The following is a 13,461-nucleotide window of genomic DNA, read 5'->3' as shown; positions in this document are numbered from 1 at the left end:
GTCGAAACAGCTGGCTGTGAGCCCTTAAAAATGTGGAGTGGGGCTGTTTTGAAGACTGGATCCATAATAAATGGCATTTAAAATATCTCCACTTATATGTGCCACATATGTCAGTGCTGGGATTTTTTTTTTTTTTTATTCCCAAGATCAGAGACATCCCTTCATAAAGATCTGCAGATTTCTGCACAGAAACGGAAGTGAAGGACCACTCATGCTCAAGAATTCAGAGCTGAAGTAAAAAAATCGTATCTTGAAATCTATCTTGAATGGATTGCATTTGAACATTGTCCTTACAGCACATACACCATTTATCCCCTCCTTTGTAGTGTCTAGGGCCTGTGGTTTTGGAAGCAAGAAACAGGACTTGCTGTATCTTATCCTGCCTTATTTGTTGCAGACCGCATTTTGTATGCAAGGAAACAACAGGCGAAATAGCCTCCCAGAGAAAGGAAGAATGAGATAGTTTCCTAAGTTGTCTTTGCCTGAGTTGGCAGCTGCTCCGTTTCATTCAGCTTTTTGTTCCCCAGTGAGTGCTGTGCGTGTGTAGCAACAATGGGGTGATGCAGTGACACCGCGGGCTCATGGCGGAGTTCCGTCGGGTCCATTGACAGGCGCGGCCGTGGCCGGCGCGCCCAGGGAGCCAGGCCCCCGAGGAACGGCTCCCATGGATCAGCCACTCCAGCAGGGAATCCCTGCTCAGCTCCTGCAGCTCTGTGGAATGCAGGGCAGGTCCTCCTAGCTTTTTGAAAATCCCCTTTTCCGCTAAACGCTCAGAGTGTTACAGCAGCATGAATACCACATCTTTTCACCTTTCCACCTTTTCACATCTTCAAAGCATCACCCGGTAGAGATTACCAGAAATCCCAAGTCACACCGAGCAAGGAGTGTCATGGCATCTGCCCCTGCATTGCCCTGCTGGTGTGTTGGTTTTACACTCTCTTTTCCCAGTTCTGAAAACATTGTTCTCTCCTGTTTGCAATGAGAAATACCCACAGCAGCAACAGGAAACCAGAAGACTGAGTGGTGAAGCAAACAGTGGAACTGAATCTAGAAAGGACACTGTTGAAACTGCTGAAAAGACAAAAAAAATGGCAGAGAAAAATGCCCTGTATTTCAGATTCTTAATGTTCATCTCCTTACTTATTGCATTATTGCAATAATGTGGCAACAGTAAGTGGAGAATCTCTGAACTTGAATTAGTTTTCTGCGGTTTTTTTGTTTTGTTTTGTGAATCAGATGTCCTTGTTAGTCCATGTGAAGTGTCCTTTGGAACAGCAGATCAGTATTTTTTATACTTCCAGATGGAAAAAGAGACATAGACACTTATCTGTGATTTATGCTCCTTGTTACAGTAGGAAAAACATACATTCAGGAGGGAGAATATTTCTGGTTTTTAACTGCATCTATTAGATGTGAGATCACTGTAAATACAGTAAATGGATAAGATATTCCCACAGCAGCTTTCCAGGCTCTTGCTTTGGAGGTCAGTGAGGTAAAGGCCAGCGCTCAGCACACAAAGGCCCCACTTTGGGAAGGAGTCCCTGTTTATGTCAACAATGAAGCATGTGCTTTGGAGAGGTCTGAATTGGGGCTTAAATGTGAACCAGTGGAGGAATCCAGCCGGCTTTTGTGTGTAGGAGTACAGATGACATGTTCCACACTGGAATTTATGTCAATCCCAACTCTTTAATGCATGTCTGATTGCTGCTTTCTTAGATTATCCAAGCAATGCATACATGACCAGTGAACAGTACTGTCATTTTGGGTATTTCCAGTATCCTTTGCATTTATTAAACCAGATCCTGCACCTAAAAAAAGCCGTTTTCTGATTTCCCTTTTGCAATTAGTTTTAAGAAAGAAGATGAGGCTGGGGGCCTTAACACTTATTTGTGAAGTAATTAATATGTATGTGGAAAACCAACCACCCTCTAATACAGAAAATACAGGAGGCTTTTTTAACATTCCCAGCTTTGGGATTTTGGGCAGTGCAAAGCAAGAGCCTGTTGGTTGAGTTGAGTTGGGTTGAGTGGGAGGCCTTCCCTCATAGCTTGCCAATGAACCATAAAAGCCAGCTTAAAAATGGAAGCTGGGGGGGCCAGTATAGGACATGCGTATACCACAGAAGTGTTGAAAAGTTCAAGAAAGTGAATTATGTGTAATATTCTGCAGGATCTTCCCTAGGGCTAGAGGATCTTCCCTAGTGCTTTCTTTCAAGATTGTCATGAATGGAAATTGAAATCTTCAATGATTATTGACTTGAATAAGTAGCTCATGACACAGAGCTGCTAATTCCTCCTTCCAGTTATTTTCACTGCCAGCATTTCCACCGTGGCCAGGAGGCTGCCCCTCATCAGACACAGGAAAGCTTTTCTTTTCCTTCAAATGCATTTCAAGTGTGCTAGTAAAATCATCTAGGGATGAAAGAGAATGAAAAAAAAAAAAAAAAAAAAAAAAGAAACCCCAAAGTTAATTGCCTTTTTAGTTCTGTACATTCTGAAGTAAAAATAAAACTATGGAATGGAAAGTACCGGAACTATTTTAATCATTAAAACTACTAGACCATATAAAAGAATGGGGAAGTTGATCCATGTGATACACACTTAAAAAAGTTTTTTTATAAAAACAACAAAGGCAAACCCTGCAGTATTCTGAAGGAATGGCCTAGTCCTTGTATTGCAAAGTCTGGGGTCATACTGCAGTGCTTTATAGTGTTCTTTCAAGGAAGATTTGTTGAAAATAATACAATTCATGGGTATTTTTCTTTGATACGTTCTTAAAACTTAATTCTCTGTTGTCAGAGCCATCTAGAGCTTGCAAAATGAAAGACCACCAGTAAAATATGTATACTTGCAGCAAATCCCCATGAAACTTTGAGGGGTTAAAAATACTGTGTCATGGGAAGGCCAAGCTGTTTGTCCTGATAGGTTTTTAGTAGTTTTTTGTGTGTCCCTTAACTTGGATTGACAGAAAGTTCAGTGATGTCCTCATCTATACAATAAAGCCACTTACCTTATCATACTGTGACAGCTGAGCTGATAAGATACTCTAAACTAGGGTTGTTTTTTTTTTCTTTCACCTGAGAGATTTAACATCCAAGGGGCTTTAGTGTGCAAATAGCAACACTTTTTTTGAAAACTTTCATGATGAATGCAGTGTGCTGGTCATTTTTACTGTAGGTTTCTTTGTTTTAAAGAATTCACTGGTTTTAAGTTCAAAACCTAAGTGTAGACAAGAGAAATAATACATGGTGGCCTGTGGATTCCCATGTGACAATTCCAGTTGACGCCACTTTATAGATTTTATGTACAAAATGAAGACGCCAGAAATTACCCATTTCTCTATAGAGTTACCTGGAAATTTCAGCCTCTTCATACCTGAAATGAAACATCATGCTGCCCATCAGAAGTTTGTATAGTGATGGTGTAAATGATCATAACGTGAGGGTGTTTAGGAGCAGACAAAGCTGACTCCAAATGCTCGAGCCTCATGTTCTACATATCACCACCCTTCCTTCCCCAAGCCTGCCTGCAAGGAAATTGCCTCATTAAGCTTTTCAGACTGAAGCTGCTTTAAAAAAATCTGGCTTGTTTTCAGAAGAACACCGTACTTTGAAACTGTGCTTTAGAAGAAGAGGTTCTTACACCCAAAAACCCCACATTACAAGTGTCATTTGTTACAAGAGTCTCCAAACTGGTGCCCCCACACTTAAAAATGCCTTGACCCACACAGTGATTTGTTGTCATTGCCCTCTTACACACAGGTGAATGCTTACAATGCACCTAAAGCCCTCCCTAGCTGATAATGGGGGCTTTTCTTTATCTGAGGACAGGATTTTGCAGCCAGGAGCTGCTGGCTGGTAGCCAAGAAAAATGGGTGTTCATTACCCACTGGAGCTAATTGTGCCGATCACAAATGTCAGTGTTGCCAGCATACAGATCCTCTTCACTGGATGTGTTTTTCGCAGTCAGGCTGAGATGGCAAATCAATCCTCCATGCATGAATATTTCACTCTCTCCCCAATAACCAGGTACTGTGTAGAAAAAGGAGTGTATTGGTCAGGACCCAGCTCCTCAGTGTTGCAGTCACATCCCATAGTGGGTTCACAGGTGCCTGTGGAATCCTATGGAGGTCAGTGTTCTGCTCTGTTTCTTCAGCTCCCCTGCCTGGCAGTGGAAATGGTGATGCTCGGTCTCACCCTGCCAGATGCTGTGGGGGCTCTGGTTAAAGCATTGTGCTGTTAAAAATCCTCCTACCAAACCCTGTGTTGCTCTATTCCCTGAGGGCTCCTGGAGAGAGAGACCCAGCTCTTAGACAGGCTGAGGCCACAGGAAGTTTACAGTATGAGTGCTTTTCCAAAGTGCCTTTTCCAGAAGGACTCCTCAGGGCTGCCTTTAGAAAATGCCATTTCTTGTTCCCCAGCACAGTGCCAGATTGATACTCCCAGTGCCAGCATACTGAACATGCTTAGCATTGTGTTCATAGAGTCATAAGCTTGGATTTTAAGTTTCTCCTGTAACTCAGGGTTTTGTCTCACTTTTTTTTCTGCTTAATTAAGCACATTATTTGGTCTTCCATTATATTATCAAGCGTGTGGAACATCCTGTAAATATTTTAGTAGTCATCTTCTTCATTGCTGTGTCTGGTTTAAATATGGTGAATCCTTCACATTTATTTCTGTATTTATACTTCATGTTTATTGTGGGATTCCTGATGGACAAGCTCCCATATTTATGTTGCTGTATTGTACCCTGCTGTTTCTCTGAAAATTCTGTAGTTTGTAATGCAGTAGTGTCTGGAAACTGGTTGTATGTTCAGAATATGGTTGGACATGGCACTCAGTGCTCTGGTTGTCAAGGTGGTGTTCGCTCAGAGGTTGGACTTGATGATCTCAGAGGCCTTTCAGTAATGCAGCTGCGTGTTTGGGTCTTGTGTGAATTTTCTCGTGTGTGAATTTCCACAGATAAACTGACCTTTTTGCCTCTGCCTGGGGGGCGCAAATGTGTGACAGATAAAACTCAGCCCCAGAGCACCATGCTTGTTCAGACACCTCAAAACTTCTCCAATTACCTATCAGTTTTCTTTATATAAAGTGCATCTGTCTGTGTGATCTTAGTACAGCACATGGGGGTTATTTCAGGATAAAATTGCAACTTTTTTTTTGTAGAGAAAACCAACTTAGTTGGCTTAACCCTGCATAGGAGAATGAAAAATTATTTCTCTGTAATACTTAGGTTCCTGCTCAAGAAGACCACATAAATCACATAATCATAAAGTCATGGAATGGCCTGGGTTGGAAGGGACATCAAAGTCTGTCCAGTGCCACCCCCTGCCATGAGCAGGGACACCTTCCACTATCCCAGCTTGCTCAGAGCCCCACCCAGCCTGGCCTTGGACACTGCCAGGGATGGGGCAGTCACAGATTCTCTGGGCAACCTGTTGATCAAAGACCAGTAAAATATTAAGATTTAGAGCCGAATCAATATAGCGTGAACAGTGTTTAACCCAGGGAGTTTGTGATTACCTCTCAGAATTCAAGGTTGATTCATGTCAGATGAGATACTTCTTGGAAATACCTCACTGATGCTCTTCCAACTTCTGCTAGCTCAGTAGGGAAAAAATAACCACCTTTATCTTTACTAATAGGTCAATCGGCTTTCTTTTCTCTAGGACTGCCTTAAAGCTTGTCAGGAACAGATCGAGGCGGTGCTTGTGAACAGCCTGCAGCAAGTCCGGCAGCAGCAGCAGCAGAGCAACCCCTCCAAGACAGTGGATGAACTGGACCAGGCCAGCACTCCCACAGATGTGAGAGACATCAACCTGTGAGGACATCGGCACACAAAGTCACGCTTGCTCTCCCAGACCCTTTATTTTTTGTTATTATTTTTAGAGTGAATTTTTTTAATCTGCTCCCACATAGAACATATTTAAAGCTCTTTTAGCTATAAAGAAAAACAAAAAAAAAAGTACAAAAAATGAATAATAAAAAAAAAAAGCATTTGGTGCCTGTGATAGTCTACAGAAGGGAATCCCACGATATATTTGGTAATTGCTATTTGATTATGTATCAGTGATATTAAATGCTTATAAAAGCATACAAAGTAGCTAGATCAATGTAAGCCTGCATTTGTGGGAACAAAGTAGAGTATACTTGTCTGTGTATTATGAACTAGTGCATACACCCCTTTTTTAGATTTAAGAAAGGAATTGTGTGTGCGATTTTATGGCTTGACTAGATTGCAAAGCAATAGAATAAGGGGTTTAGGGCAAAGTGGGAAAAGATCCCTGAAGCAATTGAACCATTTTAAATGCAGAAGAGATTTGCTGATCTGTCACCTCTGTTATTAGTCAGAAGTGTTTGTTGGATCTCTGTATGTTAGTTTTGTTTACTCTTGCTGTCTGTGGTAGCTGCTGCCTAAGAAAGAAGATGCTTTATTTTACCAGCCAGAAGAGCAGGTGTCTTTTGGGCTTTTTTTTAAAGTTGATTTAGGTTTTTTTTGTTGTTTTTTTTTTTCAACTTCCCCTCTGCCCCTCTCGACTTTTTATCTACTTTTCCTTGTGAAATGGTTCATTCTAAACACAGCAGCATCTTTGGCATCAGAGCGATTCAGTTTACCCAGCCGTGGGCCAAGCCAAAGTTCCCAAGTGTTCATGGTCAGTGGGGGGAATGCATGCATTAATCCCGACCTGTTGGCTGGGCAGACCACCTCCAACCTTTGGATTGCAAGATGTGGTGGATCATCTAGGAAAAGCATTATATTCCTTTACAGTCAAGCAAATGCTTCACGTCCATGTTAACTTCTGGCAGCTTCTTATCTTGGCCACAAAGACATTTAAATGATGCTCTGTCCATCTTCCCTTGTAATAGTCCCCTCACTGTGTTAAAGAAGATGACGTTTGGTTTGCTCCCTCGTCTCATTTTCCTCCCACTCACCCCTGCACACTTTTTCAGCATTTCATTAACTTTATTGATCCACAGTGAGCGTTTTTGTAAACCATTTCATTCGAAAAGCACTTTGAAAATTCTTCCTAAGGGATTAAATGAGATGGTTTATGACAGTTTTGCCGAGGGAAGAAAAACAAACAAACAAACAAAAGACAAACAAACAAAAAAAAAAAAAAGAGAAAAATAAAGAAAAGTAAAAAAATTAAGAAGTCACAAAAGCAAGGCTTTGTATAGCTTTTTATAGTCAATATTTTCCAGTATCTGGTGTACTCGCTTAGCTGCAGTGTTGCTGGAAATACCAACACCCGCTTCAGATGACATTCCTGTCATGACATTCCGGATAATAGCCTGACCATCTGTATTGTTCAGTGTCACAGAAGGACCTTAATACCACCCATGTGTTTATCTATGGACAAGGAAAGAAAACTGCTAGTGCAACAGCCATGGTGGTAAACATCGAGGTGCGTGACTTGGAGTTTTATTACAAAGGTGTATTCAGTGTACTTGAATTTATTTTCCTGCTCCACCTGTAATGAAGAGGCATTTAGATGGCAAAGGAGTTGGAGCAACTTTTGGGGTTTTTGTTTTGTTTGAGGTTTTTGTTTTGTTTTTGGTTTTGTTTTTTGGTGGGGTTTTTTGGGGGGTTTTTTGGTTTGTTTTTTTGGGGTTGGTTTGGGTTTTTTTTGTTTTGGGTTTTTTTTCTTTTTTTTGGTTGGGTTTGTTGTTTTGGTTTTTTGGGGGTTTTTTTGCACAATTGTATTAACAGTTTGCAGATATCCAGTATGAAGCTGTTGGTTGAAATGTTAATGTTTGCGTTTTTAACATGAAAATCCAGAAAGAACATGCTACTTCGAAGAATATTATATGTATGGACTCAGCCTATTTGGCTCAATGAGGGTAGAAAATGGAGTAAGATTCTAAGTTTTTGTTATTTTTTTGATTTTGGGGGGTTTTTTGGTTTCGGGGGTTTTTTTTGCGCTGCTAAGAAGCTATGATTTGTTTCATTCTTATTCACATTAACAGTACTTAGCTGTATTGTTTCACTGAGTGTGCTGCTATTTTATAAACATTTTTATAATATATTATTTTACTGCTTAAATTTCAAATCCTGAAGTAGATGGTTAAGTGGAGATATGACAAGTTCTTTGATTTACTGGAAATGCCCTGTACAGGTTTTTTCCCCCTAATAGTGTGTTCATGATTTTTTTAATTTTATTTTATTTTTTCCTTCTTACTTCTTTCTTTCTTTTTTTTTTATAATCTCCTTCCTTCCTGATCACATCCTGCAAAGATGGTATACTTACCTCAGGTTTGCTGGACAGGAAATGGTTCCCATTTTCACAATACCTCACACAGTGACAGTTTGGTTGCCCCAGGGCCTGCCGGGGAGAGGTTGCAAGCAACTGAGGCGGGGCACTGGCTCCTTTTTGGTCTCTGGTATTCTCTTCATAGTGGAAAAAATACATTGGCTCTCCACTGGTGAGCAGGTCTGTCCTCCCCAAAGCTGCTGCTGGGCACAGCCTTGGCCTCGCTTCCCGCTTCAATGTTCTTCATTGGGAGCACTCGGAATTCCGTGGCAGTGTCTCTGTCCTGGAGGAAAAAAGTAACTGATGTTGTTGAAGCCAGACTGCAGAGCCACATGCAGATCAGATCAGATCAGATCAGGCCAGATCATTCCTTGGCAGCCCTGCCCCATGGCTTCCTGGAGAGCTGTGCCTGAGGGTCCTGGTGGTGGGGTGACCTCTCTGAGTGCTGGCACTGTGTCCATCATGTTGGTGTGGTTTGCTCCGTGCCATAGGCCAGGTGTAGGCAGGATGTGTTTAGGGTGCCTGCCCCTGCTCTTCATCCAGCCTCCTGCACATCCCAGTCTCACAGTGGCCGTGGGATCACAGGGATGATCCCATAGTGTCACCCCTCTGCAGAACTGAAGGGGCAGGGGCTGAGGGCCACCTCTGTGGTCAGCTCCTCTAAAGCAGGGTGAGGGCGAGCTGTGCTGGAAGGGGCAGCACCATTCAGCATTCCCAGTCCTCCATGAGATCCTGGTGGGTCTGTGTGTGTCCTCTGCTGCAGTGACATGCTCAGCAAGTGCCAACCCTCTGGTTACAGTGTACTGTATGTTTGAAGGCTGCAAACCCTACAACTTGAGCGCTTTCACAGTAGCTTTCAGAATAAAATGACTGCCTAGTACTCTCTTTCAACAGATGTTAAAGTGTGTCGTTACTGCAAATGAAGTGTGAGATTTCCCCCCCTCAAACTGCAGAAATTGTAAACCTCCCAATTGGTTAGTTAAAAAAGAATAGAAAATGTTTTGCTGATTCTGCCTTCCCAAATGCCAAAGGATTGGTACAGTCGCAAAAAGCGTTTCTCTCTCAGCTTCCTATTGATGGTACTTTGATAATTGTCTCCTCCTTCTTGTTACTGTAGTGTAGGAGCATCTCATAATGTATTTATTTGTCTTTCCAACATGCTTGTGAAAGAGAAAAAGAATGATTAATCCCATGTCCATGTTGATGATTTATGCTTGAGTAATCAGACAGCTCCTAATCACTCAGCAAACCACCTGGCCACTGGATTTTTTCCACTATGTTTATTACCATGTTCTCATGTACCTCAGAAATCACTCTCGGTTGCACAGTTTCTGTTCTCAAACTTTTTTTGGGTTTTGTTTTGGTTTTTTTCAGGTTTTTTTTTTTGTTTGTTTGTTTGTTTGGTTTTTGTTTTTTTGCTTTATTGAGTGTGATGCCATATCAAGTCAATGTTATTCTCTCACAAATGTGCTCTTTAAGAGGTGTGGATGTTTATGTGGTCAGGGGATGCTAGAAAGTGTGGTAGTAGACATCAGTGTAAACAAAAGTATTTAGCAAGTACATGAGGTTATTTTTGATGGATAAGACTCTGATACGGTGTAGTCTTGATTGCCTTTTAAAAGGTCTTTGTTCAGTGTTGTCATTTTTATTAATAACCTATTGTTTTGACTAGTTTAAAGATGGTTCTAAGAAAAGTGTTTTGGCGGGATTAGGTATGCTGTATGGACAATAAACTCACCTTGACCTAAATTTAATTGCCTCGCTTTTATTCCTTTAGTGAATTTGGTTGTATCACTCACTCCATGGTGGTGTTTCCACGGTGGGATGTGATTGTAAAGTCTCTGATCTGAATAGGTGGCGTTAGCAGGTATATAAAATGAAGGCTGCAGTCACAGAATGAGCCTGCCTCTAAAATGTAGCTGCCTTCCCACTGGACAGGCAAATTCTGGCACATAATCCCATGAGATTCAAGGAGGACAAAGTCTTAAAAAGTGGTAAATTGCAGGATCAAAATATTTTGTGGCAATCAAATTGAGCTGGTGAAAAGCCACATGGAGTGCACATTTTTGCAATGAATTGATATACTGTTTAAATCTCCACTCATTTGTTGCACTGGAATGCTACTGCAAAAATCTGCAAGATTGTTTTTCTTTCTATAAACCTGGGGAAACCATGAGTGGGATTTGTGGTGAGGCCAGTGGGAAGAAATGTGTCCGTTGTCCAGACTTGGCTTCCTCAGCCTGTGGCCAGGAGGGCAGGATGCTCAACCTCCCCCTTTCCCACATCTGCTTGTAGATGCCTGCTGTGAAGTGACCAAGCTCCTGTGTGATGTGTTTGGCCTGACCTCTCCTTCACTGCCACCCAATAGTAGTTTTTTTCTTAAATTTCCAGCCCTTTTTCACTCCTGGGGAGAGGAAAGAGACCCTGAAGAATGGGGCATTTGGGCAGACATGCTGAGGAAACATCATCATAAAGTGAATAATACTGCAAAACCCAAAGAAAAATGAAAGGAAAAAAACGCCAAATGACAAACTTCAAGATTAAATGAACAGGGAAATGAAAAAATTCAAAAGGGAAAAAAAATGTTGTTAAAATGAAGAAACATATGAGGAAAAATAAACAGAAGCAAATAGAAAAAATCATGGATGGAAATATGAATTATGGAATGAATATGAATGAATGAAAAATTAATAGGAAATAGGGATTAAATCGGGAGGCTGGGGATCAGGAGATACAGAACTTTCTAGCCATAATCACACAATCTAGGGACTTGTGGTTTTAGGGAAAGTCTCTGAAGACTTCCCTGACAAATGTCTTGTGAGCCTCACCAGAGGTAGAGAGTCTAAAACATCACAAGTCCAGAGTTTTCTCTGACCACCACTGAACAACATGACCAGCAGTTTCTGTCATTTAAGAGGCTCAGCTTGGACTCAGTTAGGGACTCAGCTCAGTTAGGGACTGGAACTGTGCAATGACCAAGCCCTGAACAGATGGGAGAGAGTGTGGAGTCTCTCCCACTGGGGATATTCCAGAGCTGTCTGGACACAATCCTGTGCCCTGTGCTTTGGGATGCCCTGCTGGAGCAGGGAGACTGTACCAAATGTCCCACTGCAGTCCTTTCCAACCTGACCCATCCTGTGCTTCTGTGATTGTGATTCTATGATTTGCATTCCACCTGGGCAGCTGATGTTCCTGCTGATGCAGCCAGGAGACAACACTGAAACTTGTGGGAGTCTCTGTGAGGACACTTGGTCAGGGAGAATATCAGGTCAGTGCTCTGCTGAGGCATCCCTCAGCAGCAGTGGCATTCAATCAAGACCTATTAGAATTACAAATTAAGGTGGGTAAAGCTGAGGTATCTACACTGAGGTAAGAAAAAACACTGAATTTTGCTGCTAGAGAGAAAGAAAGGAGCTGATGGAAAGAAGAAAACAATAAAAGGGAAAAAGTCTGTCTCCTTAAATGCCTTGTCCTTCTGTGAAAGTGATGTGGTGCTAGCTTGATCTTGCTATTGAGTTTCCTCTAAAAATAAACTGGGTTGTTAGTTTGAGCTCTTCCAAAATGCAACATGCAGAAACTGCAAGAAGAATTAGGCCAGAGCAGTGAAGGAGAGAGGGAAAGGTCAGCAGACTGGCTGTGTTTGGCTCCTCAGATTACTCAGGAACCCTTCTTAGAGCAAAAGCTCTGGTTCATCTGACAGGACTTGCAAGCATTCCTGAAGAGCAATAGATCTACCTTTCTGATTAGGGTTTTCAGAACTTGAACAAAGCTGTGAGTGGGACATAACCAGCTGGAGGATGAGGGATGAAATCAACATTGTCATCCAGAACAATCAAACAAAAAATTATCGCCATTTTCCCAGCTTCCTCATATGGTCTCTGAGGAGAGAACTCATCACAGTCTGCAGTTTCCTCACAAGGGGAAGAGGAGGGGCAGGCCCTGAGCTCTGCTCTGGGTGACCAGAGACAGGACCTGAGGGAACAGCTGGAGCTGTCAGGGGAGGGTTGGGGTGAATATCAGAAAAGGTTCTTCCCCCAGAGGGTTGTGAGCACTGAACAGGCTCCCAGGGAATGGTCACAGCCCCAAGGCTGCCAGAGCTCCAGGAGTGTTTGCCAATGTTCTCAGGGATGCACAGGGTGGGATTGTTGGGGTGTCTGTGCAGGGCCAGCGGTTCGACTGAATGATCCTTGTGGATCCCTTCCAAGTCAGGACATTCTATGATTCCATGATTGTAAATTCAACTTGTTTGCTTCTCTGAGAAGCTTTTTATTCCTGTTTCCTTGAATCTGCTTCTTAGACACAACAAAGTACTGATCTTTATGGTGTGTGCTGATGGTGATGTTTAATCAACCAGGTTTCGTTATTAGGCCTCGGCCTAACGCTGGAGAGCTTTGCAGCAGGAGTGCCCAAAGCTGAGGTGTGTGTCCTCTGCGTGCAGCAGCGCCAGGGCGGAGGATCCGGGATCCCGGGAAAGGCGGGGGCTGTGGACTGGGACGGGGCCGCGAGGGGGCGCCCGCGCACCGCGCACGGCCCTCGGAGCCCCGGGACAGCCCCGGGAATGCCGCGCTGGGAAAGGAAGAGCTCCGGGGCTCCACGGCTCACCTGGGCCCCCCGCACGGCCCGCAGCCACAGCTCCACTAGAGGGAAAGCTGTTCGGCCTAGGGGCTGCCTCTGCCCCCTGCTCGTAGCCCCTATACCGCACTGAGAACCAGCTTAAAAACAATTAAAAACATTCCCGAAGTCCCTTTGCCAGAAATGAAATTCTAAGAACTGCGTTCTCCAGCGGACACAATTTGAGGCCTTATCTGCAGTACAATCGCTGTGTAGAATTTGCCAGGGTTATGCCTCTCTTCAGGCCCGCACATCCTTCAGAGGAGCATTATGCAGGCAGAGAAGTGCAATGGCACAAAACTTTGCTGAAGAAATTCAGCAAAGGTTTCTGTTGGGTGTATTTGTAAGTGCAAGGAGCAAGATCAGATCCCAAATGACAATTGAAAAGGGAAACCTAATTTAGTAGATAAGCCACAAGGCTCTAAGCCAGAAGGCACAGGCTTTTCAAGCTGTTTTCACAGAAAGCCAAACTGGGTGACTTCAGACAAAGTCTCCCTCTCAAACTTTGCCTGAAGGGCTGTCACATTTGCAAAACGACCTGTATGAAAACATCCACTTATAAGAGAAGAAACATTAGCAGTGTTGGCTCACGTTTGAGCC

General features: G+C 42.9%; 1 protein-coding gene across 2 annotated transcripts in view; it reads left to right on the top strand.

Moving 5' to 3' along the window:
• Positions 1 to 7,369, top strand: part of CCND2 (cyclin D2) — a 29,240-nt gene extending 21,871 nt beyond the window's left edge. For both annotated transcript variants that reach the window (XM_083859608.1, XM_083859609.1), the window contains one exon: positions 5,668 to 7,369. In XM_083859608.1, the coding sequence (XP_083715734.1) occupies positions 5,668 to 5,823 (156 nt within the window). In that variant the 3' untranslated portion in view covers positions 5,824 to 7,369. The remainder of the gene's footprint in view (positions 1 to 5,667) is intronic.
• The last annotated feature ends 6,092 nt before the right edge of the window (positions 7,370 to 13,461 follow it).

This window comes from Zosterops lateralis (assembly GCF_965231275.1).
Source record: "Zosterops lateralis genome assembly, chromosome: 4".
NCBI lineage: Eukaryota > Metazoa > Chordata > Aves > Passeriformes > Zosteropidae > Zosterops > Zosterops lateralis.
The sequence above is the reverse complement of the archived record's forward strand: the minus strand, read 5'-3'. Positions and strand labels throughout refer to the sequence as shown.